The sequence below is a fragment of the Lygodium microphyllum genome, chromosome 9 (genome assembly GCF_053477565.2).
Source record: "Lygodium microphyllum isolate KBCC chromosome 9, Lygodium_microphyllum_v1.1.10, whole genome shotgun sequence".
Lineage (NCBI taxonomy): Eukaryota > Viridiplantae > Streptophyta > Polypodiopsida > Schizaeales > Lygodiaceae > Lygodium > Lygodium microphyllum.
Genome location: NC_141143.1, coordinates 65,244,365 through 65,269,010, shown reverse-complemented (window position 1 = coordinate 65,269,010; position 24,646 = coordinate 65,244,365). Strand labels below are relative to the sequence as shown.

The 24,646-nt window shown below is 39.9% G+C and overlaps 1 protein-coding gene across 1 annotated transcript in view; it reads left to right on the top strand.

The window, feature by feature from the left end:
- The first annotated feature begins 7,225 nt into the window (after window positions 1-7,225).
- Window positions 7,226-24,646, top strand: part of LOC148031120 (pentatricopeptide repeat-containing protein At5g27110-like) — a 41,321-nt gene continuing 23,900 nt past the window's right edge. The window contains exons 1-5 of the mRNA XM_087685544.1: window positions 7,226-9,832; window positions 11,864-11,983; window positions 12,051-12,107; window positions 12,317-12,319; window positions 13,617-13,697. Of these exons, the coding sequence (XP_087541670.1) occupies window positions 7,226-9,832; window positions 11,864-11,983; window positions 12,051-12,107; window positions 12,317-12,319; window positions 13,617-13,697 (2,868 nt within the window). The remainder of the gene's footprint in view (window positions 9,833-11,863; window positions 11,984-12,050; window positions 12,108-12,316; window positions 12,320-13,616; window positions 13,698-24,646) is intronic.

Below are 24,646 nucleotides of genomic sequence, written 5' to 3'. Positions count from 1 at the left end.
CTTGGACCTGGACTTCTAAGAGTCCTTGCCCTTATGATCATTATCATGCCTGCCATGTCTGCCATCTCTAACGGTCAATGCATGTGAAGAGCGAGAAGCATCATTGTTTCTCATGTTGATTTTCTCAGTCAATAAAGCACTCTCAACATCTTTGATTTTCAGCCCATCAAGCTTGTTCGTGCATATGGCAATATGGAAGACATCCCATGATTCAGGCAAGGTGCCAAGCAGAAACAACAGTTGCAAGTTGTCTTTGAACTCAATACCCTGTGATAACAGATTCTTCATGATAGCATGAAACTGACTAAAATGAGATGATAGGGATGTCCCCTCCTTCATGTGAAGGTTCATTAATTGCTTCGACCAATACATCTGTGACACAAGACTCTGTTGCACATAAAGCTCCTGAATCTTCTGCCATAAATCCCATGCACTCTAATTTTCATCTTCAACAACATTATGATGGACCTCTTCTGAGAGTGACAAGATAATGGTAAACTTGCATAGCTCATCAACTTCCATCCAAACATCATCATCCATATCCTTGAGTTTAACACCCTTGAAACACAAGGGTTTAATATGCAATTTCTGCACCAAAGACTGCCATTCTGGGGCTTCCAATACCCATAGTTGGTACCATCCAACTTGACAATGCTAAAGAGAGATGTGTCTTTCAGATGACCAGCCATACTGTCCCAAATCAAAGCAAAAAAGCAAAATTGCATGTTGCTGTAATTAGTAGAAAATACACTAAAACCACTACTAAAACTGGTTGAAAGAGTGGATATCACCAAGAGAAGCACACGTCCACCAAATATGGCCAAGATAACATTAAATAGTAAGCATTACCCTCATAGAAGTGCTCGAAATCTGCAGATTTCAGCTTGCTAGAATAAATGACAGTAGTATGTAAAATTGTCCCAAAGTGAAGCAATCACTTATGTATATGTCATTACAACTGCCAGGTAGCAAGATACATTCAACAGTGAGTGTTAAGGGGCAAGAAGGTACCAAGAACTATCAAACCAATAACCTGTCAAGCAAGAGACATCTCGTAGGTCTAGAAGTCATGCATGTAATGGGTCTCGGGGTAAGAGAAGAGACCAAGCACAAGCACAACGGATAGAGCAAGAAGCTCAATGCATAACCATCTAAGATGCATACAAAACTAACAGACCTATGACAGAGATAGGTGCATGCTCCAATAGGCGTATCAAATCAGCCCACTACAGACTAACTATAGACATAAAGCTCTCAAGAAAGAAAATGCATGTAACTATCCCACAACACAAGCTCAAGTGTAAGTAAGACTCTGTGTACATCTGAATATACCAAAAGGCTTCCATTAGAAGTAAAGCCAGATGCAAAGAGAGCAAGCAACACTCTAATACATGGAGTACATAGCATCAGACATGCCAAATCCCAGTAGGGAACATCCAGAGCATAAATCCCAAGCTATCTCAGACCCATAAGCATAAGCCTGAAAGCATTCAAAGAGTATGTAACTAACAACCAAATGTAATGCCCAATAGGTCCAAAATGCTCAAATACATCTGAAGACGAAGCTCCAAGTAACTGTTAAGCATAGGCAAACCAAGTGACATCCATATATGACCAAAGCATAAATGCAAGAAGCCTAAATGTCAAGCAATGACAATAGGCATAAATCGGTCCAAAGCATGCCAATTGAAGCCAAATGCTAGTGAAGGATGACCAAGTCGGGGAACCTAATCCAAGCTCAAAAGCATTCCAGAACCAAAAAGAAGCATTTGACAATCTCCAAATACATCGATATGATCATTCAATCCTCCAATAAGCACCTCGGATCCAAGAACCAATGCATACACCAAGTAAATGAGCATCAGCCCATTGTATTATAGCAGCATATGTATGTTAAATGAAGCTCAATCGGTGCTCAAATCTGCTCCAAATCAGTCCCAAAGCATAGACATAGCATCCCATAACATCTCGGCATCACCAGGCATCAATAGGCATCAAATGGGCAATGCCAAGAAGCATCAAATAGTAAATGTCAAGTGATGTCCTATTTTGATAGTCCTGGGACTATGTATACATCAATGGCTGAAGGGGGAAGCACTCGAATCGATCACCGAGAGCCAAGAACTAATGCCGAGGAGTCCAACAATGATCGGGAAGGTTGCCAAGAGTGTTAGGAAGCCGGGGAAGAAACATGAAGTGCTAGGAGCAGATCAACCTAGCCCCCTAAAAATGTGCCACATTTTGCACTAGCTGTTCCTAGGGGCTGGAGGGTCTTCAACAGTGCTTGGGAGCACTTGGCAATGTCAAGGGGGCTCCGATGCAACCCTGGAAGGTGCCAATGGAAGTCCAAAAGCTCGAGGAGGAGGCGGGAGATCAAAACATACCTGCAAATGAAGGTGCCATTGTTGCCATTGAAGCTCGGGTTGAAGCTCTTCAAATTCGGGCTGAAGAGAATGTTGGGCAAGCTCCAATGCCTTTGCTCTGATACCAACAGAAAGGGAAGTGGAACCAAGGAGGAAGAAGCTTGGTGGTGAGAGCTATGGCAGATGGAGAGCAAGAGCAAGAGAGAGAGTGAGACTCAAAGTGGGAACTCCAACAACCACAATGTGTGATCGGGCCTTCCTTTATTCAAACTGTCACTAAAAGAATAAAGAATAAGTGACTGTGATGGGCGCCCACTACCTGCAGTGTACAATGGCAGGTACTGTGAGTGTAGTAATACACGGGCGGCTAGGCAAAGGCGCCTTTACCCCCAACACTTCTATCCTTATTTCGTATTTTCAATTCACCTTTCCTAAATTTTCTCATATTGTTCAAAGGTTGAATGCCTATCTAGTCATATCTCTTATAGTTACCAAACTTCTTTTGATAATTATCCCAAGTTCCAACATATATCTTCATCAATAGTTTCAAAAAAGGAAGCTACACTTCAATTCGAAGAAGAGCTCCTTCCCAAATACTAGCTAGAGAAGTGAGAACTTGGCAGCATTCTTCACTATTGTCATATAAGCCCACAAAGCACCTAGTAACTCTAGATTACAAGACTTCTTGGTCTCCATAGTCATCTTTGTCAAGATGGTCATAATCTCTCCATTGAACCTCTCATTCATACTATTGTACTAAGGATAATGTATTATAGATGTGACTGATCTTTATTTTCCTCTCATTTTCTCACACAAAAAAATATGCCAGGGCTCCTCGAAACAAAAACCCTCGATTAGATAGGGTGTCTAAAGATACTCCATGCTTTTAACATATATTTGGATAGATGGAAATTTCAAAGTTGTTCTTTGTGATACCTGTAGTATCTCTAGCCTTTGCCATCTAGAAAGATGATCCATTACAATGAGCATGTATGCCTTCTTCCTTGTAGTTGGTAATGGTCCACCCACATTTATTCCCCAATTTCAAAAACATCATGAGCCGAAATAGCGCTCCTAATTTTATGCTTCAAAATCCTTTTCCCCATCTTCTCACACTACAACACAACTTACACCAGTGGTTTATATCCCTTCATAGACTTGGCCACACATATCCTTCCTACAATATCTTTTGTAGAGTGATCTTGAATACACCGTGACCTCCACAAGCCCCTTCATGATTCTCCTCCAAGATCTTACATATCTCCCCTTTCCATTTTACTCTTCTCAAAACTAGGTCCACTCCCTGCATGAATGAGTAGTCTATATACTTCCATGCTCTCTTTATGAAAGGATATTGCTTTCTTCTTTCCACCTCCTTAGGGAAACAATTGCCAAAAGAAACTTTTCCTCTAAGAACAAAAATTATCTTCCTTGATACATAAAAATCTCTATAGTGGCTAGAAACATCACATTGATACCTTCCTATGTCACCTGGCATTGTCTTTCTTGTCAACATGCCTCAAAATCCATGCTTCCAATCTTTACAATAGCCTTACTATTCTATTGCACCTCAACTTAAAGTTAGCATTTTTTGCCATCCACGTCCCCTAGACTTGCTTTGCCCACTATTAAGGCGTCTCCTCTTATCCTTAACCTCCTCATCCTCAAGTCATGAACCACAACAAGGCCTTCTCTAGCATTGCATATTCTAGCTCATCATTACTATGTACTTGTAACTTAACTAATTGTTTCTTAGTTAGATTTCCATTTGAACTATAACACGTAAGGCCTCTAGAAGTTCTTTCTATGCCGTCCTATACATGAAACCACCAATTATCATCACTTAGTAGAGCAAGAGCATGTTCAATATCTAATGGCTCAAGTGGAGTCTTCCATACCTCTTCGTTTATTATCTTTGTGTTCTCTCAATAAGTGAGAAGCCTTCCAAAGCCACCTTGGCACTTTCCTCCCCAAGATAAGAGGACTAAATTTCTTCCAACACTATGTAGTTTATCCCCTCTTTGATATCTTGGTATTGTCCATAATTTGGGGTAGTAAAGAATAGCTTGTCAAAACCACAAAAGATTTGGGCAATAGATACACTCGAAATCTTTTGCAAGCAAACATTATTCTAACCATAATCTATTAAACATCTAAAAAACTCCTATCTACCTCTCTCATTAACCTATTTGCATAATAGATCAGCTCCACATATTGAGAATTCTTCCCTTTCCATAGCATGCCTACTCCAACAACATTTGTTCCAAGTGAAGAGTTTCTCCTCATTTCACACTGAAATGTCCAAATTTATTGCTTGTTGAAGAGGGAAAAATAGTTGGGATGCCAATGAAACAAACTTGAATGAATACTTCACCTTGAATGAAAGTAATCGGCTACTTCTTGTCCTTAAGAAAGGGAAATAACATTAAAGCCTTCATCTTGTCTAGATCCACTTCTACTCCATTCTCAACAACCACATGTCCAAGAAACTTCACCCTACCTTGAGCCAATGTGCACTTCTTAGCGCTCAACTAGAGACTAGAACCATCTAACCTACCAAAATCCAAATTTAGCATCTCATGCTCATTGACTCTCACACTATACATAGAGGAGTCATCAATGGCTACCTTATAAATACCCCTAGATAGGGAGAAAATACTGCATTAATGCTCTTTTGAAACCATCCAAGCCAGTTGGATATATTGAAAGGAAAAGCGTGTAGCAAAAGTAGTCCTATTGTGTAATAAAAGTTTTCTTATTGTGATCCTCAAGAGGAATATCTAGTTAAAGATATCAAAAATATCAATCATGTAAGCTATATACCTCTCATAACTAGCCACCTCATCCAAAGTCTTATCACAATGAAGGGTAGAGGGTAGTATTCATTTGAGTAGTTGCATTCGAGGGGTTGAAATCCATGCATATTCTCCAAACAATATAGTCTTCTTGTCTTGAATAGCAAACCCATGGGCAAGATGGACACCTATAACAAGTAATGCATGTTGGCCCTTTCCTTTTCAAATTCTGGTTAGATGTTGTTGTATCTTGTCGATCTTGGTTTAAAATTTCCCACTACTCTTTTCAGCCTTTCTTTTGCTAGGATGATGGGTGGGCAAGATGGTTTCCTAATCATTTATAAATAAGATCTCATCAATGCAAGTCAATCCTTTCCTTCCCAAATTCTACTAAGATGTTGTTGGATCTTGTTGATATTGGTTTAAAAATGCCCACAAATTTATATGCATTAAGATAAAAGCTACTTGAGTTGATCATGTATATTTTTCTATAGGAGCATTCAAACTTGATCTTGCCATGACTTTAGAGAAGAGACTTACCGGTTTATATATAGAACAAACGAAATGTCTAAATAACTCTATTATAAATTGGCAAAGACACAAACTTACATAGCTTTAACAAACCAAAAATATTCTAATCATTATAGTCTTTTGTGGATCACATTGATTATTCTAGCTTGGAAATGGATGTCCATACAAATGAATCATGTTAAGATATGATTGAGGTTCATTAGTCTTTCCTTGACCTCAATCTTGAACCTTCTAAGAAATGCTATGTCACGAACACATCTTGGAGAAATGGAGAGCATAGTGAGCCCTATCAATCTTACATCAAAACTCTATGTATGGCATGCCATGAATATGCTTACCTTGTTTGTAAAATGGGCTTTGTTGTCCTCAAGGTTCATAAGGAGAGGGGCACACTTATTATGTGAGTTGAAGGATGTAGCTTTACCTTTTGGCTTCTATCTTGCATTATTAGTCATCAATATTTTGGATTATTTAAGGTAGTCTTGAATGAAATGATCTTGTGTATGGTAATTGAAACATGAGTTAGGGAGGTTTTTGTATACTACCTTGTGTCTTCTTATGACTTCTCCATGTCCATTCTCTATGAGTGCAAATTATTTTAACCTTTGGTCAAGATCAATCTTGACTATGACTTGGGGGTGCCACCTAGGATTTATATTTGAGTAGGGCCTTTGACTCACAATTGTTCCTAATGGTGTGGCTATGGCATTGAAGAAGGGATATAATCAGTTTGGGAGATTGGGGAGCTCTACCCACACTGGGACTTTACTTGGCTTTGGACCAAGAGAATCAAAATGTTGAGACCACTGAAAGAGCATAAGGGCCAAGTTGTGCAACATCTATTGTGTGTAGGCCATGACATTCATTACCATATCATATGTTACAAAAATGAATAGAACATAATTATTAGGAAGATACCTAGTGCACGATACTCTAATGCTTAATGGGTTCAAATGTTCTTGGACCATGGTTTAAGGACTTTTGTTTTGGTGCACTCAACCCATGTAATAGTCCGAAAAGAGCATTGGATTGGCATTGTCTTGTCCAATGCTACAATCCTCCTACATGGTGAGTGGCCATGTGATGGGAATTGCAGTTTTTGTTGTCACCTGTTATCTCTCCGCAGTGGTTAATGAGAAGATTGGTGCCAACTTGGGCCCTAAGAGAGTCGATTTGGTGTAAAAACTACTTTTATCGGGATAAGCACTAGTGGGAAAATTTGTTGTCTAGGAGATTATTAAACACCCTTGCAACGCCTCAAGTGGGTAGAGCTGAAATCCACCAATGCATGTGTGGGTATTGAGCTTGGCTTCTCACGCAATGCACATAGATGCCTTAAGGGCTGTGGTGCTCTAAACGTTGATGGGTTGTGTAGTTCTCTTGCTTCCACTCCCTCGAGCAATTTGCACAACGAATCTCGCATTTATGGCAGAATCATAGTTTGTTAGAGCTTCTTGTGTTTTAACTTAACATTATAGAGACCGGCACGAACACGGAGAGACACAGAGAGCGAAAAATAGAGCGAGAGAGATATGCATGTGCAACATTTCAACGCAGGGAGGTCCGCCTGTGGTACAGGATCTCCTCCGCCTCTGGCAGAAATGGAACTGCGGCAGCAGCATGATGCCGATGCAGCATCACCACCGCTCGGAAACCCATACGATCCTGGGTAATCTTCTCGTGCCCGCTCTGCTCGAATGTGGGGCCTTGGCTGACGCCCGCCTAATCTTCGACATGCTCCCCCACAGGAGCCTGCAGTCCTGGACAGCTCTCATCTTGGCTTATGTCAACTGTGGCCAATTCCACAAGGCTCTACTCCTCTACCCCCAAATGCAACAGGACCGTCTGCAGCCCAACAACAATATGTATTTAGGCCTCCTCAAAGCCTGCGCCAGCCTGAATGATGTGCATACAGGCCTCTGCGTCCATGTTGACATTGTCTCGAGGGGATTAGATGGAGATCTCTTCCTCGGAAGCACATTACTGGACATTTACAGCAAGTGTGGGTTGTTTGCAGAAGCACAAAGTGTGTTTGCAAAGCTCCCTTCTCATGATGTAGTCTCATGGACTGCATTGATTGCAGGATACTGTAAAAATGCACAAGGTGACCAAGCACTGGTCTGTTTTAGACAAATGCAGCTGCAGGCTGTTGCTCCGAATGTGGTGACTTATATTGGCTGCTTGAAAGCGTGTAGCTTAACAAAAGCCTCACAAACAGGGCAGGAAGTTCATTCTGAATTGTTGAGAAGGGGTTTGGAAAGAGAGCTCCAGGTGGGAACAGCACTCGTAGATATGTATGCCAATTGCAATTTGCTCACTGAAGCTCAACAGATGTTCGACAGGCTGTCCATACGAGATGCCATCTCATGGGCTGCCCTTATTTCAGGGTATGCCCAACATGGACTTGATGATGAGGTGTTGAAATGTTTCAAACAATTATGCTCAGAGGAAGTGTACATGGAATCTGTTTCTATCATTCATTGCTTGAAAGCATGTGGTGCAAAAAGAGACGTAGAAACGGGCCGGGAAGTACATGCAAAGATCAGGGAATCAGGATTAGAAAAGGACCATTTTGTGATCAACACATTGTTAGATATGTATGGAAAATGTAGCTCCCTTACAGAAGCTCAAGAAGTGTTTGAGAAACTTGCTGTTCGAGATGCAGTGTCATGGAATGCACTTATTGCAGGATATGCTGTAGATAGCTTAGATCCCCAAGATGAGTACCGTTGCAGTTATCTGAATTCAAATGATGTTGATCATGAGAAACTGAAGCAGGCCTTCCAACTCTATGAAAGAATGCTAGGGGAATCAATACAACCAAATAATTGTACTTTTCTTATCTTGATGAAAGCTTGTTCAAGACTGAGGGATGCAGAAACAGGGCAGATACTCCACACTGAAGCCATTAAAAGAGGATTTGATACTGATGTGTATGTTGGAAACATTTTGGTGAACATGTATGGTAACTGTAGCTTGCCTGCAGAGGCACATCAAGTATTTAACCTGCTGCCTACTCGTGATCTGATTACATGGAATTCATTGATTTCAGGATATGTTGAAAATGGGCTTGCTGAAGGAGCATTGAGTTGCTTTGACTGGATGCAGTTAGAAGGTGTATCTCCATCTAATGTCACATTTGTTTGTAGCTTGAAAGCTTGTGGTAGCCTGAGAGCCATAGAAAAAGGAAGGCTACTTTGTGCTGAGATTGCTAAAAGAGGATTAATAGAAAATCCAGTTGTTGAGAGCATGATGGTGGTTATGTATGCCAAATGTGGCTCTTTTACTGAAGCACACCACATTTTTAATCAGATTTCAGCCCAAAATGCAGTTCCTTGGACTGCATTGATCACAGATATTACTGAACATGGTTTTCACGAGGCATCAGATCACTTAGAACAAATGCAGCCAGAGCACATGTCTCCAGTGGCTACTACATTTGCATGCAGCTTGAAAGCTTGTGGTGTAGTCGGAGCTTTAGAATCAGGTCAAGGAATGCACACTGATGTAATGAAAAGGGGTTTGGAAACATCTCTTGCAAATTGTTTGATTAATATGTACTGCAAATGTGGTTCACTTAAAGAGGCACAGTGCGTGTTTGATAAACTTCCTGTCAGAGATGTCTTATCATGGACCACGATGATCAATGGCTATGGCCAGAATCATCATGGTGACATGGCTTTACAATGTTTTGAGAACATGCAAAGGGAGGGTGTGAAACCGAATTGCATGACATTCACATGTCTTCTGGCCGCATGCAGCCATGCAAGCCTCATTTCCAAGGCCCAAGAGTACTTGACATTGATGAAAAGAAACTACAACATTGAACCAACATTATATCACTATACATGCATAGTTGACCTATTTGCACGATCAGGGCACGTTTTGGAGGCAGAGAAGTTTACTGAATCCTTGGAGGGTGTTTCAAATAAAGAATTGATCTTGACAGCCCTGCTTAGTGCTTGTAGAATTCATGGTGAATTGGAGGTGGGATTGCGTTGTTTCCAACGACTTGTACAAATAAATCAGGAAGATGCTTCTGCATACTTTCTGATGGCAGCTATTTATGCAATTGCTGGCCGGTGGGGTGATGCAAAGTTGATACGAAAGATGATGAATCATGAAGAGACAAAGAAAAGTTCTGTAGGGTATTGTATATCCATGTAATCTGACAATTCTCTCTCTCTCTCTCTCTCTCTCTCTACACAGACACATACACACACAAATATATATATTATTGGTGGAGACACGTGGTAACCCACTCTTGGTCTACCTTTCTTTCTCTGTGATGGCTTTCACCTTTGATCCAGGCTAGGATTCTTGAGGGTTGCAGGCTTTGTCTGGTGCTATTAGGTTTCCTCTCATCATCCTTCAGACTCTGGATTGCAGCAGGCATCGAGTGACAGCAGGTCTGCATAAGATGGGCTGTCTTCACTTTGCCTTCAGATCGACACCTATGTAGTCTATTCACTTCATTCTATTTTCTTCTCCTTCAGCACCCTTCTAATCAGCCTTCATCTTTAATCACCAGCCTTAGTCCTGTTCCAAGTCTGAGTTCACTGTATCGCCTGGTTTGACTCAGAGTTCTGATTGCCCATCAATGTTGTCTCTGATCCAATTCCTTTTCTCCGACTACGGTCTGGGATGTCATCCAGCAACTGATTTGGCTTATTCCCTACTCCTCTCTCAATCTTTCAGCCACCTACACTCTTGAGACCACAATCTCACAAAGCCTCAATTCATCTACCCAGTTTCAAATCCCCTGGAGTTTCAAGTTCTTGGACTCCCTGCCAATTGGTTATTCTAGAGGTGGTGATCTCTCCCGGTCCAGAAGCATATGGCTTGTTCCCTATGCCTATGACCTCTCGAATGCCCCCATTGACAGGTTTGTTAGACTCTCTCGCAAACTGCATGACAAGGGCTTGAGAATCTGGCTTGACTTTTGGGGAGTCATGAATTCCATGGTAGAGAGTGGATTCAGCAGAGTTTCAATCTGTCTGACATGGAAAGGCATTGGCTGGAGGGTATTCTCCTGGACATAAGGGAGGGATTGGCCCACTTGCTTGTGAACAAAGTTAGTATCTTGTGTTTGTTGGGAGCTCCATCTGGCAAAGCTGTGCTGTTCTGTAAGAGAAGAAAGGATTTAAAAGGGTCGGGTTCATTGATCTCAATGGGAGTGCATAGAAGATGGTTCAAAGTTCTCCTCGCTATTAAAACAGATACATGGAAGTGTAGACTCAAAGGGCTATGGAAATCAACTTCCTCTTTCCATATTAATGCATTCAAGTGGTGTTGGTCTCTTAAAAAGCTTTTGCTATGAGGGTCCTTATCTAGATGGAAATCAACTTCCTCTTTCCATATTAATGCATTCAAGTGGTGTTGGACTCTTAACAAGCTTTTGCTATGAGGGTCCTTATCTAGATGCACTCCCATATCTCCCCTGGGCCCCTTCTTTCTGTAAGAGGGAAGAAGACAAGAAGCATTTGTTTTGGGACTGTCTGCACTCACATTGAGTGTGGAGGAAGATAAGAAAATGGCTGGATGTAGCAAATCTGAGAAAGATTTTAGAATTACTACTGCCTTTTTTGGTGATGGAGCTAACTTAGATGATGCTAGCTAGACGCTTGTTACTCTGATTACTGGAGTCACCCTGAGGTTCGTGTGGTTGAAAAGAAATGAAATCTTTGGGCAGCCCCCCGCAAAACCCCAGATGAATGTCTAGATCTCCTACTGCATGATGTCCTTGTAATTCTGAAGCCATTAAGGCCGAAGCACTGGATATATAAGCTTTTTTTGGCAGAAGCTCAGCTCAGAGGTTTCATGTGATGCTGAAAATATGTAAATATTTTGATAATATTGTAGAGGGAATGGGGAGAGAGAGAACTGAACTGAACTGAACTGAATGGTCTGGCTCTCTTCCAAAAACTGACTTGCCTTCATGCGCTCTTCCCCTTCACAAATGTTCCCAGACTTGTAACTGCTTGGGTTACTTTAACCCAAGCTTAACTCAACCTCTCACATTCCTCCCTCCCCCCCACCGGCGCCGCCCCCCCCCCCCCCCCCCCCCCCCCCCCCAAAAAAAAGCGGATTCTGTGACATATATGGCAGCTTGGGAATGCCATACACATGACTGGTATACAGCAGTTTGTTTATTCTGCATGGGTGCATTTTTAGGGTGTGGATGCGAATGGAGCTGTGCCTTATCTGCTATATTCTCTTCTGTTGCCCCTCCTTTGTCTGACCTTTACTGTGAGCTTGCTTTTGTTGAGAGGTCGCTGTTCTACTGATGCTCTGGTCTGTTCTTTTGAGTTCTTATGCTTCATGGAGGTTTGTGGCATTGTTCAGTGTTGATTTGTGGCAGTTTTGGACGCTACTCTCGGAGGCTTCTGTCATCATCATTAGTGCTGATTTGCAGCAGGTCTGATCATTGCTTGTCACAGTTTGTAGGTGCGCACAAACTGTGCCGCCTCTGTGTATATTTTAGCATCATCCTCATTTCCTTCCTGATCTTCTTCATTTCCTGTTCTCTGCTACGGTCGGTTGGAACTGAATTGGAGTTGCAGGAAAGTATGGCTTCATTCTGGACATGTGTGCTGTAGTCTTTGTTTTCCTGTGGTTGTGCTGCAGAAGGTAAGTTGTTTTTCTGATTCGTTTTATGAGAGTGTATGGACCCATCCATTTGTGAAGAAAGGATTCAACAAGTCCTTTTTTTCTGACTGGGTAATAAACATTTACTTGTTCTCCTTTTCCATATTCTGGTTGATTATGCCCTTCATCATATTGCCCTCTTTGTCTTTGTTGTGCCAGTTGCAAATTTCATTGAATACTAATGGTCATTAATGGTTGGTGCTTCTTCAAATGTATGTACCAGCCCATGGCATCCTGCTTGTTAAATTAGATGTTGATGGTGTTCAGATCTGTTGGCAATTTTGGATCTTGCCCATAGAGGGCCCTGAAGGGACTAATCTTGGTTGATGCTTGGACAGTGGTCCTCTATGCATGCAGCAGGTAAGGAAGATGCCTGTCCCACTCTTCATGTGCAGGGTCTACATACTTTGCAATCATATTCTTTACTGTCTTGTTGTCTTTCTGTGAGTCCATTTGTCTGAGGATGGTAGGGGGATGCAAACAGTTGTTGTATTCCCATTGTTGTATTCCCATGGCCTTACTTATTGGCTGCATGATTTCAGATGTAAAGTGTCTGCCATTGTCTGAGAGGATTTGTTCCAGGCATGAGTGCTTGCTTATGACATCTTACAACAAAAACTGTCACATGTTCTGCTGTCCGGGATAGCCTTGGCCTCTGCCCACTGTCTGAGATATTCAGTTAGTACCACCATGCACTTGTTCCCTTGTGTTGTCTCTGATGGGCCAATCAGGTCCCATGCGATGAGTTGACAAGGTCTCTGCACTTGAATAGGTTGTAACCAGCCTCTTGGCTTCTTTGTTGGAGTTTTAAATTCCTGGCATTGGGGTCATGCATGTAGGTATGTTGTGATTGAATGACGCATTTTTGGCCAAAAATACATCGATCTTAGTGTTCCAAAACTTTCCTTGTGCCTGCACGACCGAACAAGGGATGACTTGCTGGTAATCAATATATATCCGTTGTAATTTTCTTGGTATGTAGATTCAGGGCTGCAAATTCTGCTGTATGTGATGTAAGACCTTGTTTTGGACCATGAATTTCTGTTGATCAGGACGTATATTTGGAGACCTGAGATTTGCGAGGATTTGTAGTATTGTTGGATCTGTACTTTGAGCCATGGCTATCTGTTCAGCTGTGGATGGTAGTTCTGTATGCATGACTGCATCGTATTGATTGTTGTGGATCTCTGGTAGACTCCTGCTCAATGCATCAGCTACTACATTGGTACTACCATTGCAATTTCTGCCTTGGTTAAGCTGAGGCTTATGTAACATATAGGCTGGCACCATTTGCCTTTTTGTTCCTGTAACAAAACAGCTCCAAGTCCCAAATCTGAAGCATCAGTCTTCAACAGAAAAGGTTTCTTGAAGTGAGGTATTGTAACATTGAGGATTAACTTATGAGATCCTTTAATGTTTCAAGTGATTTTGCACTCTGGTGTTGATTTGTATTTTTCACCTTTTTTGAGGAGTCTTCTCAATGGATATGTGACAGCAGCAGCATTGGGCATGAATTTTATTGAACTTGCCATAAGTCCCAAAAATCTTCGTAATTGTTTCACTGTTTTTGGTTCAGCATAGTTCTTCATGGTCAGAATGTTTGATGGATCTACCTTGATTTCTTCTGGGGATATAATATAGTCCAAAAATCTCACCCATGTGCATTTTTTGTGCTGTATTTTGAGGTTATGCTCTTGCAGCCTGTGTAATACTTCTCCTAAGACTTCTAAATGGGCTGTCCATGTGGCACTGTGGATCAATATATCATCCAAGTAGATCACTAAGACTTTTTTTTCTATTAAATCTTGAAATAAGTTATTGCCCATTCTTTGGAATGTACCTGGAGGGTTTGTTAGACCACATGGCATGGCCTTGAATTGAAACAGGTCCATCAGTGTTCGAAATACTGTCTTGGGAGTGCCTTTTGGACTCAATGGTATTTGTCAATACCCATATGCCGAGTCAATAGATGTAAAATAATTTGACTGTCCCAGTGGTCCAACAAGTCATCTAGCCTTGGTAACGGGTAGACATCCTTGCTTGTTACCTTGTTAAGTGGACGATAGTCAACACAGCATCGATACTGGCCATTATCTTTCTTCACTAAGTGTGGTTTGGCAGCGCATGGGCTCTTTGAGGGTTTTATTATGCCTTTTTTGAGCATGTCCTTCATTGCATCATTGATAATTTCTGTTTACCTTGGTGATTTCTGCCTCATTGGCATCTTGATTGGTGGAACCGGGTAGGTATGGATTTCATGATATTCCAGTGCATTAATAATTGTTTGCATATCTGCATCAAGTAATAGATGTGTATACTTTGATACAGCCTCTTGTACGTCCCTTTGTCTTTGATGTATTGGTACTTTGTCCACTTGCATTTGCTGAAAATGTTCATTTAGCGGTAGCGAGATGAATGGATTAGGGGCTTTGTTAGGTAGTTGTAGGACTTCTTTGAAATTTAAAGATGCCTTATGTAGTCTCAGCGAATCACATCCTAATGTTATTGAAAATAGTAGATGTGGTAGCACGTACATGGGATGATAAATGGTTTGTCCCCCTATTTGTAGCTTTAGTATGGCTTGTGTTTGAACGGTGTAAAGTTTTTATATCCCCAAAGAGTACAGATAAAGGTCGTGCGTATTGTGTTTCTAAATATAGACTTTTAACTAAAGATTGCCTAATTGAACTAAGTGAGGCTCTTGAATCTAGGAGTGTCATGATTGTCTTATGTCCTACATTTATTGTGATTAGCACAACTAAGCGGTTTGAATCTAGGAGTGCCATGATTGTCTTACATCCTACATTTATTATGATTAGTACAACTAAGCGGTTTGAAGCATGAACATTAGATGCATGTACATGCAAATGATTGTGCCTCAATAGCCACTCGCTCACATGTTTTCGTGTACAATAGCTAATGTTGCAACATCTCCACTTGAAAGTTGAACATTTTGTGTCTGAGATTGCTTGGTTTTGAGTTTGTTATAGTACAACGTGTTTGTGCTTGTTGCAATAAAAGCATTTAGGACAACCTTGTGCATCTTGGACTGTCAAATATCTTTCATCATGGTATCATGTATTTTGGACATCAATTTCCAATGGTATAGATATGTCTAATGTGACTATTGATTTTAGTCATTAAGGAATCTCCACATCTTCTATGACGCCCTCTATCCCTTGTGCATTTTGTATTGCTTCATGCAATGTTTGCTGACCTTGGACATGGGCTCTTCGTGATATATTTGGTTGGAGTCAAGGCCATAGGAAAAATATTTTCACGGATTTTGCCATAGTTGGATCCACTCATGTGATTATTTTATTTTATTTGATAGCAAACTAAGCAATTGATTTGCTCGATAACAGTTCACATGTCCTCAGCTATTTCAAGGCTTATTGTGTAATATTTGGTTGGCAAAATATTTGACTAGAGATTGTTTCAATTGTTGCCAATTTTCTTTGATGTATGTAGGTTGTTGCAATACCTTCTAACAAGGCGTGTATTTCTCTTGTTTTTAGTTGGTCATTCCATCCATGATAGGCAATAACATTATAAGTGATCAAGCCAAGAATGCACATTTGTTGGTAGCTTTGTGAATGCAGGTGGTTTTATCCTTGGATTAGGATTTAATTGTCAATGTTGTGCTATTGATCCAAGAAAGTCAATAATGTATGATTGTTATTGTTCATTTGCAAAAGCATAGAACTTATGGCAGACATCATCTGCTCCATATAGTTGGGTGGTTCAGATTGTGTGTACATTTTTTCGTAGTATGAAGGGGATTGTAGGTTGGCGGGATTGTGGCTTGCTATCTCCACCAAGATGAAAAGGTCAACGCGAGAGAGAGAGAGAGCGCTAAATTTAATGCTCTCGGTCTCTTCCAAAAATTGACTTGCCTTCATACCCTCTTCTCCTTCACAAATATTTTGAGGCTTGTAATTGCTTGGGTTACTTTAACCCACACTTAACCTCTCACATTATAATTGTCCGCATCACAAAAAAAACCCACATTTTCTCTTAAAACTTGGTATGCAAGCTTATATTTGGAGTATAGTCATCATTGTTTTGTGCATGTGTAAAAGGAAAAAAAGTGGTTGGCCATGCTCACTATTTTTATAAATTTAGCAATCAAAGTAGCACATTTTATAAATTTACTATTTACCAATAGGATTTAAATCAATTCCATCAATATGCTAGGAGAGAGAGCGAACTTAGATATCTATCACATTGCATATGTTTGGTGAATCGTGTAAGATGTGCTTAGCTTGTGGCATCTATATGCAATATAACAAAGTATGAGGGCACCCAATAGCACACTTATAGAAACAAACAAAACAATGTGTACGGTAATGCCTTTGAGCTTTCATGAATAATTGTTCAGTATCATATTTACCCCTCAGACATTGAGTATTTGAGAAATAATAAACACACTAAATATATATATGTATATAGATCTCAATCACATTCACTCGTTAGGCATCATGTATGTGAAAAATAAAAAACACGCTACATGTGAAGAAAGATCTCATGCAAAGCATATCTCTACTCTAAAGAGAGGTCTTTGAATTTGGCTCGAGGTGTTTTGTAATTGTTTGATAACTTTTCGTTAATCATGCTATGCATAGTGATACTTGTGATGGTGGTATCTAGAAGATTTGGGATGTTAGCAAGTAAAAACTTTAAGAGAATAAGAAGGTTATTTGTTCTCCCTCTAATACTATGCCTTCATTATATTCAATTTTCCAATTTGTTGGTACACTTTGTATTACATGGGATTTTCTCAATAGTATCATGCAATATAACAACCAAAATATGGGTTATGGTACTACAATTATGTCATCAAGGTCTCTAAAAAGTACTTCTTGTGACTTATAGAGTAAAAGGGACTAGACCTTGGGATGCTCAATTGGATTAATGCATTGTTGTTCAATTTATTTTTCTTGTCAAAGTGCCCTTTTGGTTTGTTTTCATTGTCTCCGTACTCTGGTTGAGGCATAAGTAAGGGACAATGTTGAATTCTTGGGTAAAGCCTTGTATGTCCATTTCATTTGGTCATTTCTCTTTGCATTGCCCAAAGAAGAAAGAGGAAGATCCAAAACCCCAATTTAGTATTGATGATAAATCTTCAACATTGATGGAAATGGAGAAGGTAGGCTATCTCTTAATGTGGACAAACCAAAACTATCACTTTGGTTGCTAGGGAAGGTAAAGAGATTCCTAAGGGATTTACGATTGGGTGGCAAAATGTGTGTATTCAATAAGAGAAAGGCATGGGGTCTAAGATTCCTATATGATAACATAAACAATAAGAACCTCCTACTAAGAAGGATTCAAGGTCATAGATGCCAAAGAAAGGGAATGAAGATACATGAATAACATCACCTTAGAAAATATCCCTTAAAGGATCTTGCTCAAAAGGCTTTTGAGTCTAGTAATGTTTATGCATTAGTGGAGTCATTGGTTGTTAATGTATATTATACCTAGATAATATGCAAAAGGCTTCAAATATTGCTTCGAGCTATTGTCAATGCTTTCGAGGAGTATGCAAATAAACCCTTAGAATTAACATTTATACCAATAATATTGGGGATTAAAGGCTACCTGTGCATAGCCACTAATATTTACCTTGTACTTAGTGCCTGCACAATTTTACACTACAGGTGGTATAGCCATCCATCATTATCATCTTTCTTTTTATTCTTTATTATGATCGAATAGCAAAGAGAAGGTAGGTTACACATTGTGATTATTTGGAAGTTTCCACACATCAATTTTGCTTTCTTTGGTTCAAACCTCCATAGCTCTTCCTCTTGTTTCCACTTGGTGCTCTTCTCTCACTCTTGCTCACCCTTTCAACTGGTATTAGAGCTTGTATTTGAGGAGCTTCAACCATTCCACTTCAACCCAAGAAAGAAAGTTTCAACCCCAACATCCATGGTAACCATGTCATCGATCATTTGAGATAAATATTTGCTCCCCATCTTTCTCAATGTTATGGGAGTAATAAACTGTGCTTGAGAGACTAGACTAGATGCAAGATTTGTTACAAGAATTTTGATTACAAGATAATCCCACGTAGGGGCCCACATAGGGGGACAAGGTACAATGATAACTTAACAAGATACAAAAAATCCCATAACCCAGGACCATAGATATAGACAACAGGACTCGATAGGAAATGAAGGATCCCACAACCTAGGACCGTAGATATGGATACAAGACATCAAAATTACAAGATCTCCCTCGATGGGGATGAACAAAATACAAGATAGTACTAGATAAGATCTTATACTATGAGATTACAAGGTGACATGACAACAAGAGTATAATGGAAGACAAGACAAGACTAGATACCACGACTAGACAAGAACTAGAACTGGAACTTGAAGTTACTTACTTGGAGGTCTTGACTCCTTGAGCTCCCATGATTGGCATTGGCAAGTTTGAGGAGCTCTATGGCAAGCTCCTCCTTTTATAGGTATTGGAGGGCAGCTAAAGATATTCTAGAATGTTCCATGATGACATCATCAATGATGCAAGTGATGACATGGGATTTCTTCTAGAAGGTTCTATGATGTCATCATCGATTATGTAAGCGATGATATGGCATATCTTCTAGAATGTTCTATGGTGACATGGCAAGACTGGGTTTGCATGGTTAACTTGACGATTTCTTGTTAAGAGTGCGTTTGTATGGGGTGTAGATTCATATGGCATGAGCAAGACTTAATCCATACACTTGATCATGGCATGTCCATGACATGATCCCCTTGTCTAGCAACGAGTTCCATGAGAAGAAGCTTGGTGGTTTGGTCCAAGTTTCGTTGGATCCCTCTTTTGAAATTCTTTAACTATGAGGGGTGCTCTTTGGAGATATTCTATAGGTTCCTAAGCGCGATCATTGATGTCATATCCTTTCTAGTGTGAACAAGGTATTCCAATCGACCTTGGGAGATCCTCGAGTCTAAGATATGCTTGACCTCAAATTCTTCATGATCTTCTATGATAGGTGGTGGGAAATGAATCTCTCCCCCCTCAGGGTGGTGAGCTATGGTATGGCTCGACCAAGGGAACTAGGTTGATTTGGGCTACGATAGTGAAGGGCCCAAAAATCTGGTGGTCTGGCTTGGTGGGGGCCTTGTTGTTTGGAGGTTATACGTGAGTAACCATAATTTATTACATTGACTTTGTATATTGGATGTTGGAGATGATGCTAATTTGCATAGTGCTTGTATTGATTCTGAGCCTTTTGGATTTCTTGCTTGAGTTCTTGGTATATATGTGCTAGAGGTTGAGCTTTATCTCACAGGCCGCAAGATTCTTTACTTGATTGGAGAGATGTACATCCATCCTTGGATGCTGGCCATAGTTTGTAAAGAAAGGAGTTTGCTTGGTAGATGCATGGATACTATTATTATAAGCAAACTTTGGAAAGGACAAGAGCTCAAACCAATCATTCTGATGGTACTTGATGGTGCACCAGAGATATTGTTCCAAGACTTTATTTACCCATTCTGTTTGATAATCAATTTTGTGGATGATTGATTGTGGATAACTTAACTTGGACTCCAAGGAGCTTGCAAAGGCTCTTCCAAAAACTAGATATGAATTGGGAACCCTGATCGTTGATGATGTCATCTAGGAGTCCATGTACTCTAAAAATGTATATGAAAAAGAGTCTATCGATAGCTACATCTGTGATGGTCTTGGTGGGTAGAGATAAAACGTGCCATTTTTGTGAACCTATTTGCCACAACAAGAATAGAGTCATATTGGCTAATTTGGGAATATTTGTTATAAAATCCATGGGTAGTGAAGACCAAGGTTGCACGGCAAGGCTTCATGGATTTACAGGATCAAGGTAGGGTCATCTGGGTGACAACTAGAGATGGATGCTAGTTGGAGGTGCTCTGGCTTGAGTGGTATTGCTCGTTGTTGATCAAAATCTTCTTCTCCCTTCTAGGTAGAATCTTCTTGATAAAGCATATGATAAGCATTATTGGCGTCCTGGGCGGCGATAGGTGATGACAAAGTAAAACCTAGATAAGAAGTTACTCTAGCAGGATTGTCTTTGATTGAGGATGCAGGCTGTCATAAAGTATTCTAGATTTTTGTGATCTGTGTAGACGATAACTTTATGGGCTACACCCTCTAGATGATGATGCCAAGTATCAAAGTCACCTACAATAGCAAGGAGTTCTTTGTCATGGATCTCATAGTTATAACATATTGGCATATTCTTTTCCAAGATTGGGCAAAGCATAATAAAGCTTGAGCACAAAGCAAAGTCCTAATGAATCTCATCTTGGAAGCATCATCTCAATACCTATCCAATTGCAAGTGAATATAGAGTTTTACTTGTTGCAGGAATCCCTTGAACTTCGAATGGCCGCCATTGAACTTTTCTCGCATACTAATCTTGGGTTCTCTTGTTGGGGGTTGGTAAACACATGGAATCATTTGATCACTTTCTCTGTTGTTCTGCAAGTCTCACATTTGGTCTTGCATCTTTAGTGTGGTGCGTTTACCTTTATGGCCTCTATGAGATTTCTATGTTGCTTGGATGGCCTAGGTGAGTTTTTCATAAGTTATGTTTGCTTCTTCCTATGCCATTGAAATTTTTCTTGTGTTTTATGTGGGTGGTCAATAATTTGGATGATGATTAGGTGTACTCAATAATCTTGGGAAACTAGTAGTTGTTGCAATATGGTATCTGTTTGTTTGTTGGGCATGATCTATGATTGTTTTGGTTGACTATATTAGATAGCCCCTTTCAATTTCATGTTGGGTATTAAAGGCTACCTATACCTAGCCGCTTGTATTAACCTTGTAATCAATGCTCACACACTTGTACACTATAGGTGGTGATTGCCCATCACTCTCATCTTTATTCCTTATTCTTTAGCATGATAGAATAATAAAGGGAAGGCATATCACACACTATAAATATTGGAAGTTCCCATACAATGGTCTTTCTTTCTCTTATCCGAACCTCCATAGCTCATGCTCTTGCTTCCACTTGTGCTCTTCTCTCTTACTCTTGCTCACCCTTTCAACTCATATTAGAGTGGGCATTCAATGAACTTCAATAAATCCACTTCAGCCCAAGAAAGAGTGCTTCAACGTGAGTTTCCATGGCATCCCTATCTTCATTCATCTGAGGTCAAAATATCTACGCCCCATCTTCTTAAGCTTATTATTCTTCTTTCAAAGAACCCTTGGTTAGTGCCCAGTGACTTAGGATGGTTAGTAGTAACAAGAGAAGCCCTTAGATAACATCCCATAAAATTTGGCATATTTTTAGGAGGGCATGTACTGCTTAGTTTTCCTCAGCCAATTTTGCTTCGGTGCTTCTCTTGGTCTTTGCTTAGTTATTGGGAACTTCTTCAAGCACTTTTGGCTCCACTTTTAGCATTATTCAAGGAAGAAATTATCAACCATTGACTACCATTTGTGAATAGACCTATTGTTCACAATTTAGGATAGCAAGTGTTTGAATATTTATGTTTCACTCATACATTCATACAGATTTTAATGATGAGATGATGTGTTGATGCTTGGGGATTTTCTATGGATTGATTAGATCTCACTTTTCTTAGACATTGGAAGGTTTTTTGCTATCATAAATAGTGGACAACAAGCATACACTTTGAATGTCAGTGCAATCTATGCTTATATGCTATTTGTAAATGCTCTTTGATCTTGCGTATGCTTGATGTTTTTGGTCATGTATAGATATTTTCTCCTTGAGACTTGAGCTTTGATTATAAGATGTCTTACATCCTTATTTAGAGAGGTTGTAGGGTCCAATGATTTCATATTTACGAGCTTGGATGCTTATGCTACTTACATGATCCCGAATGTATTATTTGGTATTTTTGGGCTTTCGGTTGTTATGACACACATGTATTGAGATTGCTTTGCTCTTGGATACTCTAGTTTACTTCTAATGAGAGAAATTTAAGAGTTAATTATAGAACTTGGCTTCTAGAGACCTTGGGAGTCTCTCATATATGCTCATTGGTTTATGTAGACATTGCCTTTACAATTACTAATCAATATGGGTTGATTCTCATTCGATATTTTGGTTACTTGGTACTTGTTTCTATTAGATGATTGTCAATTATAGATACATGCTTTGTCATGTATTGAGATTCATTGTTCATGAGTGGTGAGTTGATTGTAGCTTGGTATATCTCTTTATTGGTTGGAGATCTCTTATGCATAGGTAGCTCATATACTTTGTTATCCCTTGGTATGGTATGCATCTATGTATTTGACAATTTTCAGTTCTCTAACAATATTTACTACTTAGAGTTGTATGCTCTTTTACTGTTCACAGCTAGTTGCATTGTCAGTCTAGTTTTGATATTGGACTTTTTTGGCAATGAAATCTTTTTTTTTTGCCATTTGCCTGAAGTTGAGTTCTTATTTACTGCCATTTTCAGTACAACATTGTTGTACCTCATCTTTAAGCTATTTTATTAAGGATAGGCACTTGTTTCAGGCATTTTAGTGCTTGTGTTTTGTAGAGTAGGACATTGCTTTATACTCCTCCTTTTGCATATAATTTTTGCTTAGTTTTGGGGATATTTTGCTAAAATTTTACCAGTTCATATTCTCTTCATTATGCAATCATTATGGTAGGTGATTTTGGTGATAGTGCTATCTTCAACATTAACGAGTTGGATGGCAACAATTTTAAGTACTAGAAGACACTTCACTTCATTAGAGAGGGGATTGAGGACAAGCACCCAGAGCTTGTCATGATCTCCAAATACAAGAATCCTTTTGATCTACTCACTAAAGTTCTCCCTATGGAATGTTATCCCTTCCTTAGGAAGTTGATGGGTACAGGATGAGATAATGACTTTCCTCATCTACTTTTACTCATATGCACATATTGTACTTTTCTTCTCACTACATGCACATTTACCTTTAACTAGGAGGTATTTGGGAATTAAAGGCTACATGTGTCATGTGTATTTATCTTATACTCAATGGCCGCACATGTACAAGTGTAGATGGTGGTAGCCCATCACTATCATCTTTATTTCTTATTCTTTAATATCACATAATAAATAAGAGAAGACAAATCACACATTGTAATTGTTGATAGTTTCCACATATTGATTGTGCTCTCTCTTATTCAAACCTCCATAGAGAAGCCCGAGTGAGAGCATGAGCAAGCAGAAGCATCAACAATGTGAGCTATGGTGGATGAGAGAGAGAGAGAGAGAGAGAGAGAGAGAGAGAGAGAGAGAGAGAGAGAGAGAGAGAGAGAGAGAGAGAGAGAGAGAGAGAGAGAGAGAGAGAGAGAGAGAGAGAGAGAGAGAGAGAGAGAGAGGATGGAAGAACTCCAATAGTCACAATGCGTAATTGGCCTCCCTTATTGTCACTAAAAGAATAAAGAATGAAGTTATAGTATTGGGTGCCCACCACCTGCAGTGTATGTGGGGGTATCGTTAGTGTAGTGAGTACAAGGGTAGCATAGGTACATGCACTTTTATCCCTAGGAAGCTCCTACTTAAAGGAAAATGTGCCTCTAATGAGGAGAGAAGTATAAAAAGATGACAAAGTACAAATGTACATAAAGTACAACATGATTATTGGGGGTAAAGGCACTTGTGCCTAAGTTTCCATGCATTTACTTCACATACCTGAACACACACTTGTACATTGTAGGTTTTCAGGACCTAAAACGGGCCTTAACATTAGCTCTAAGGCACTAGCTGGGCCTCTACTACTAACTAAAACCACCCCACAGCCTCGTAGCCACCAGGAGTGTTTAAGAACTTTGTGTTTGTCAGATTTTGTAGTGCAACAAATGGTTTTTTCCCCACTCCTCACGGGGAGTCCCTAAATACATTGGTGTTATACACCATGTAGCACGCACACAAGAAGCACCCCTCGGTTGATCACCACAACTCCACTACGGCTCTCCTACACCTCAAGGATTGGTCCCAAGATGTGCCATGAACATAAAATACATTCAAAACAAAGTCCACTCTTTCAATAAAACGATCCAGAAGATGATAGATAGACTTCCCCAAATAACTCCCAAGGAACTGAATATCTAGCTCTATGACTTGGGATACCTCACACTCTTAGCGTTGGGTCATTACTCATACAAATAGGTGCTATGCGTCTAGATATGATACCATATGGTGCATCAATGCAAGTGTGAATATGACCATCATGCTTAAACAAATGTTCATTGAAAATCGGCAACGTGATAGTGCGAAGACAATTCTTTTCATGATTTTTCTATTACTATGCTAGTGCTTCATTGCTTAAGACTAGCACCGA